The sequence below is a fragment of the Myxocyprinus asiaticus genome, chromosome 36 (assembly GCF_019703515.2).
Source record: "Myxocyprinus asiaticus isolate MX2 ecotype Aquarium Trade chromosome 36, UBuf_Myxa_2, whole genome shotgun sequence".
In the NCBI taxonomy this organism is placed as follows: domain Eukaryota; kingdom Metazoa; phylum Chordata; class Actinopteri; order Cypriniformes; family Catostomidae; genus Myxocyprinus; species Myxocyprinus asiaticus.
In genome coordinates, this window is record NC_059379.1 from 29,993,976 (window position 1) to 30,001,215 (window position 7,240).

Genomic DNA, 7,240 nt, shown 5'->3' on the forward strand with positions numbered 1-7,240 from the left:
CGAGTCTAACTCCATCCCGAGAAAAGAGATGCTCTGAACTGGGGAGAGCTTGCTCTTTTCCCAGTTGACCCGAAGCCCCAAACGGCTGAGGTGCCTGAGCACCAGGTCCCTGTGTGCACACAACAGGTCTCAAGAGTGAGCTAGAATCAGCCAGTCATCGAGATATTTGAGGATGCGAACACCCACTTCCCTTAGCGGGGCAAGGGCTGGCTCTACAACTTTCGTAAAGACGTGAGGCGACAGGGAAAGACCGAAGGGGAGGAACTTGTACTGATACGCCCAGCCTTCGAAAGCGAACCGCAGAAAGGGTTTGTTACCGAGGTAAAACCGAGACATGGAAGTACGCGTCCTTCAGGTCTACCGCCGCAAACCAGTCTTGATGCTGGATGCATGACAGAATGCGCTTCTGAGTCAGCATCTTGAACGGGAGTCTGTGCAGGGCTCAGTTCAGCACTCTCATGTCCAAGATTGGCCGCAACTATAGTATAATTTTATATATTATAGTATATTTTTGTATATCAAACATAGAAAAGTGCTTGTATAGAATAGTTTGAGCATTATTTTAATCCAGAAAAATAAGGATGAGACTGTAAGGTCTTCGTGACCTTGCTGAGATAAATCTGGGCACTCAGCCATTACAGAAAAGTACTAGGGAGAGAGTACTCTTCAAAGCACTGATTGGCACAGTCAATAGTTAAAGATTACCACAGCCAATAGTCAAAGTTATTGTATACTTTCATAAATGAATTTAAATGTTATTTTTAAAAATAGACTAACTGCCAGAATTCCACATTAAAAAGAAGTCAGAGAGTCTGTGAAATAATGGTGGCGAACAAGGAGAGTGGAGAAGCATGCTTACTGGTTAAGATAAAAGGAGGGGTGTGCTTTTGAGGTAATGTGTTATAACAGAAGTGTATAAACAAGTAAGCTTTGAATGAGAGGATCAGATGATACAGCTGGCATCTCGGCTTTGTTGTTTTGCTCAATAAAGTCTAACCTTTGACATCTGGAACCCCTGACTTCGAGAGTTTTCTTACTGAGAGAGAAAAAGAGTCTTCGATACTCCACAACATAACATTGGCGCCCAACGTGGGGCTGGAAAAGGGGCCAAGAGAGCACTGCTGCGGGTTTGCTGGCACGGACTACACAAATTCACTGCCGCCAAAAAATTTAGGTATGCGATTTTGCTTAACCCTTTCGCAAGTACCATCACACTGGTTTGATCATTCCGGGGTGGTCCCTGGGGAGTACCATCACACCAGTTTGATTAGAACGTTCATGTCTGATGTCATCAACTGGCAAATTTTAAAATTCAAATCTGCTTTCCTGCTGTTTATCTGCTGCTACAGAGGGGGATTGGCTAAGCAATGCCATTTACATGCCTAAAAAAGCTGCTTGAACAATCTTTTCAACCACATGTTTATTTTATGTTACAGGCATTCAAACTAACACAGAAGACTACAAATTTACTGCTCAATCCACACAGTGTATAACCATGCAAAACTAACTGAAACTCACCATATCAGCTGTCGTACTGTTTAGCTGCTACACAGAAAGAGACTGGCGAAGCACGCCCCAACAGTCTTTTCTACCACAGGAAATTTTTATTTTATGTTACATGCATTCAAACAAACAAACACAATACTGACCATATAAGTTCACTGTCCATATCCACATACTGTGTATAACAGCAGCAAAAGTAGATAATAAACTCACCAAATCTGCTTTCGCATTGCTGTATAGCTGCCATTGCTATAGAAAGTGACTGGCGAAACACTTGTCATTTACGTCTAAAACAGCTGCTCGAACAGTCTTTTCAACCACATGTTATGTTTATTGTATTAAAATAAACAGAAGTATTAGAATACAATTTTCTAGTGCATATCTACACACTCATGTCTATGACAACAGTGAGAAAAACAATCACATTTCAAATGCGATGTTTTATTCACATGAAACTCGCATCGGAGCTCGCCATCTATTTTACACACACAACTTGAGTTAATTTGATTTATTTACAGTTTTATTTATACAATTGCCACTAAAAAATATGTCTTTAAAAAGAAAACAATTTACGGATGAGAAGATCAGAGAAATATTTTTTAATTCTGATGAGGAGGGAGATTTTGACAATGAGGGAAGTGACACAGATCAGGAGATGCCCCCCAACCTCCAAGCCCTTGATGCTGAGGATGAATAAGCCTCAGCCACTGCTCCTACACCTGCACACACAACACCAAGGGAGGTGGAGGAGGTAAGCTCTTCCTGCTGGAGTTCTACCAGTAATTTTACCCCTCCTGTACCTGGAGTTACTTTTGATGACTGGACGTGTGGTGTGCAAAACCCTCCAGAATCACCCAGTGAAGTCCAATGTTTTAAGATGTTCCTTACTGAAGAACTAATTGAGGATTGTTAAGGAAACAAACCGCTATGCCTCAGAGCTGCAGGAGACAACACCACCTGAAGCGAAAGGGAAGATTGTAAAGTGGGTTCCAACAAATGCTCACGTACACATTCCTGGTGGCAGTGCTCCTAATGGGAATTGTGAAAAAAAAATTCACTTCGTGATTATTGGAGTACAGACCCCATGCTCCTGACACCATCTTTCGGGACTTTGTTTTCCCAGGACCGTTTCCTTCTTCTCCTCTGCTGCATACACTTCTCCAACAATGCGATGGCAAACATCAGCGACCCCCTGCAAAAAATCAGAAACATATTCACTGCTTTCACATCATCCTTTCGTCACATCTTTGTGCCCTACAGGGATCTGTGTGTCGATGAGTCGTTGATAAAATTCAAGGGTAGGTTGGCATTTCGCCAGTTCATACCAACTAAACGCCACAGATTTGGGGTCACATTTTTTGTTATGTGATGTGCTCACCGGTTACATGCAGGACATGATCATATACACAGGATCCACTACCGACATCCAGCACTATGAAGGCCTTGGAATCTCTGGGTCTGTTGTCATGACATTACTGGCCCCATACTTGAAAAAGGGTCACATCCTGTTCGTGGACAACTGGTACAGTAGTTCCACACTGTTCCAGAACCTCCTGTCTCTGGACACAGGAGCTTGTGGGACTGTTTGAGCCAACAGGAAGGGAATGCCAACATTCACCTGCAAAATTACAAAGGGCCAGGTTGAATTTAAAGAAAATGGAACACAACTGGTAGTGAAATGGCATGACAAGAGGGATGTTCACCTTCTTACCACGGTCCATCCATCCACCATTTCAGCCACCGGAAAAGTCGATTATATCATCAAAGAAAGAAAGATGAAGCCTCTCTGTGTGCTTGAATATAACAAAAAGATGGGGGCAGTGGACAAGGCTGACATGATGAAAGGCTTTTTTGACTGTACCAGAAAAACCACCAAATGGTACAAGAAAGTCTTCTTTCACCTCCTTGACACTGCAGTACTGAACAGCCACATTATCCACCGCCAACTTACAGGTGAGAAATTTGAACATCAGACTTAGGACAACATATAATTTACATATAAATAAACAAATAAATAGTTTAATCATTTTAATAATTTTTTAATGTAAACTAAATGAATACATTTCAACTTAAAAACGAAAATTAACAAAAAACAACAATGACCATGCTGTCATATTCCACACTCCTCCTCACTTCCCACCCATGTGCTCTGCTATCAATAGGAAAAGTCATCACATCCCTGCAATTCAGGATGAACATGATGAGAGGACTGCTGGAAGAGCACAGCACACCTCGGTGTCCATCCAAAGCAGGCCATCCTGTCTTGCGTCTGACAGCTAGGCATTTCCCCTCCGAAGTCCCTCAGACAGCTTCCCAGGGCAGCAGGACCAGGCGGCACTGCAAGGTCTGCCTATCCAGCACTCGCAGGACAAAGCAGAGGCGCCTCAGCAAATTCATGTGTGTGCCATGCAACACTCCCTTGTGTGTTGCCCCATGTTTTGAGTACCACACTCTGAAGCATTACTGAGAACTGTGAAATAAAATAAGCAAATTTTAATTAATAGTTGTAATTGTTATGAAATTTGTATTAGTTATTGTTATATTTCCATTGTTATTTATTGTAAATTGTGTATTTTTTCCTTATAATTGGTTTATTATCTATAAAATGTGTGCATTGCTGGCTTTTGTTTACCACAAATGCAATGTTATTGAATGTAATGAATGCTTTTTAGTAGCTGTTATGGTTATGTTGCTTGTATTTATTAAAATATTTATATTGTTATTCATTATATTGATATTTATTTTAAAAATATATTATCTATAAACAAATGCATATGAAAAGCATAGATCAATAGATACAATTAAATAAAATCAAATTTTTAGAATAATGCTAATACTGAACTTATCTCTTGTCTCTCACAGAGCAAAGATACATGTTTTTTGACATCTTGTGGCTATTTCTCTATATTCCATATATACTCTAACACATTTGAGCATCTAATGGTGATGAAAGGAAATGGTGTGACTATACTGCATTACAAATGTCAAACATAGTAACTATGCCAACACAGAAACAAAAATGGCTCAAACTTTTTTTTTTAAATTGCCCAGCCAACTGGCTGTTGGAATATGAGCACAGTTGAGCCAAAACCATCTGACACAAGACAGATAATAATCCAAGAGATCCGTCAGTCATAACTCAATTTAGTAAAATGTCTATTTAGAGCATTTTGCCTATGCATTAGAGTATATTGCTGATGAATTGCATATCATTCTACTTTCAATTGCAACCCATTCCCAATAATAGCATTAGAATATAGACTATACCTCACACAATACCATTTGATGAAAGTGAAAATGATAAAACATTAGATATGTGCAATATGCCCACAACATTACATAAGCAGTGAACAGCACGAGCCATTACGTAAACTACAACAAACTACGATAAATACAGATCATAAACATAATAATCGAAAAAGACTTCAAATGTACTCACCAGTAGCAGTCCTGAAACGCTTTGACGGAAAAGTTGCAAGTGGGAGCGAAATTCAAAGCCACAGAAAATAAAATAAATAAATGTCAATATAATCCATTAGTTAAAACATTTATTATAGTTTATACATGTTTTGAACCAATTAGGAAGGTTTTAAAGTGAAGAAAAAAAGGGAAATGCGACTTGCATTGCTTACCTACACCCTGTCCGCCAGCTCCAAGCGAGACGAGTCAGCTGTGAACCATCATGTGGCTGCCCAGTGTCACGTGACAAGCTTGATGCATCATACTGGAGTTTAAAATTTGATACGCTGTATAATAACCGCCGAAAAAAATTCACGCTGGGGGGGTCAGTTAAATCATTTACAATTTACATGCGAAAGGGTTAAAAGGTGTTTTGTGTAGTCTGTTGTAAGTTAGACCTGGTAGTGATAAATCAAAGAGCCTCTCCAGTCTCGAACTTAATTAAATTATTAAGTGGATAAAATAGAGAATTGGGTTCCAGATTTCAAACACTGTGCATGCAAATGTAAAAAAGTATTGTAAATAAGTTGAAGCATGCAAAATTCTGTGGATGCAGCTCTCAGTGGTGCCCCAGTGAGGAGAGGGAGCCTGCACTGGACAGAGGCCCTTGAACTGGCTGAGAGGTAGTGAGCCCAGAATTTGATGGTTGGCACTGCATCTCAAAGTACCACTGCTGAGAGGTCTGGCATTGACAGATCATGCAAGAATGTTCACCCAGAAGTGGTTTGTGTGGAAAATTCACCCAGAAATGGGTTGTGTGGAAAATCCTATGAATACCGCTTTCTGTATTGACACCTGTGAAGATAGGGAGCCTGTTTTTGAACAGTGGCCCTTGAGCTGGCTGAGAGATGATGAGCCCACAATTTGATGGTTGGTTTATATGTGCTGCTGGCTTAAACTGTGCCATGTTTATGTTGGCTGGGTTATGCGCTTATACTGACTGTGCTGTATTGTGTTGTATGTGTGAGTATACATTTGAGTGTGCTGTGATATAAAGAAACAGGTGTATTAGGCTCTGTGTTTGATAAATGTAAAACGAATGACAAAATAAGTGTGAAAGAAGTTAGAAAAATCATTCCAAGAACTAAAAACGTTCAAAGATGTTGGCTTTGCTGACTATTTGGACATCATCCAAATTGTAGTTGGTGTGATCCAGATAAAGAAACACAATTATTAATAAAGAAACTAAATTAAAGTTAAGAAAAAGCACCTGTTTCTCTCTTCCACAGTGGGAGTAAATGAGTACAGGATTGAGAGTGTGTGGCTGAGAGAAGGAGAGTGAAAGGAGGTGTTTATAAAGGCCTTGTGTTTGTAAAAAGTGTGAAAGTTTCTGTGTTTGTGAGAATGTTTGAATCTGTGTCTGAATGTGTGTGTCAAGTGACTGTGAAGTTCAATTGTTTGTAAAAGTGTGAATGAAAGCAAAAAGTTAACTCTTAGCTGACTGGACAAGATTCAGCCTTGGGCTGTTCTTTTCATACCATGAAGGAAGTGTAATATAAGATTAACTGAACTGTGAAAGAGCAATTGGTATATCTGTGCATAGAGTTAAAATTTGTATCATATTATCTGGACAAACAAATAAAGTTTTGAGTCCAGTGTATTACTTTAAAGTCAACTAAATAATTGGATTTTAAACAAAAGTTGTATTGAAGATAAGTGTTGTTACATTACAATAAGGTATAATTTGGCAAACACTCCAGTGGAAATACTAACATCTAGAAATCCACTGTGTAAAGAATTGATTGATAAAATCTCAAAGAAATGGAAAAGAGGAAAATAAAAAAGGTGAAACTGACTAATAAGAAAAAATGTTTCCAAAACCAAATTCTATTTTGTAATTTGAGTATGAGAAGCAAATTTTAAATGTGAAAACTTCACATTCATGTGTCTGTTTTACATTCTGTCTGGTCCAGTTTATGAGAGAATACAATTTTCAACAATATTAATTTAAACACTGTAAAGTCTTGATATTTAAATGTAAGAACCCATGATTATTTGTTTTGAGTATGTGTTTGAGTATGTCTGGAGAACAAATTTACATGTGAGTTGCAGCTCAGAGTGAGACAATGTTCTGAATGGGAAAACTCATCTCTTTTGGTGTCTCCACTCAGACAGGGGTGCCCCAAATTTAGAAAAGATAGATAGCAGATTATTTTAGTTTAGATATTTATTTATTTATATTACATTTTATTTTATTTTTATTTTCTATATACACAGTGTAGGCATTGGTTGATCAAGGGTACACTGAGAAGCTGCCTTTGAGACTAAAATTAAAGGA

General features: G+C 38.8%; 1 protein-coding gene and 1 long non-coding RNA gene across 3 annotated transcripts; one reads left to right on the forward strand and one right to left on the reverse strand.

The window, feature by feature from the left end:
* Positions 1 to 1,313: 1,313 nt before the first annotated feature.
* LOC127427432 (uncharacterized) lies at positions 1,314 to 6,608 on the reverse strand. Of its 2 annotated transcripts, XR_007894938.1 has the most exons (5): positions 4,943 to 6,608; positions 3,207 to 3,973; positions 2,882 to 3,121; positions 2,585 to 2,695; positions 1,314 to 2,460 (listed from the first exon to the last, which is right to left on the reverse strand). It is a non-coding gene; the product is annotated as an uncharacterized LOC127427432 (long non-coding RNA). The 2 variants fall into 2 exon arrangements; XR_007894937.1 differs by having other exon boundaries at positions 1,314 to 2,695.
* On the forward strand, positions 3,279 to 4,537 carry LOC127427421 (piggyBac transposable element-derived protein 4-like). Its single transcript, XM_051675028.1, has 2 exons — positions 3,279 to 3,456; positions 3,666 to 4,537. The coding sequence occupies exons 1-2, from the start codon at positions 3,279 to 3,281 to the stop codon at positions 3,968 to 3,970; spliced, it is 483 nt and encodes a 160-aa protein (XP_051530988.1). The 3' UTR covers positions 3,971 to 4,537.
* Positions 6,609 to 7,240: the final 632 nt, after the last annotated feature.

Excerpts from the sequence above, each read along its gene's own strand:
- LOC127427421 (XM_051675028.1), top strand. The coding sequence starts at position 3,279 with ATGAAGCCTCTCTGTGTGCTTGAATATAACAAAAAGATGGGGGCAGTG. Across the intron at positions 3,457-3,665 it reads TATCCACCGCCAACTTACAG|GAAAAGTCATCACATCCCTG; the intron begins GTGAGAAATTTG and ends TGCTATCAATAG.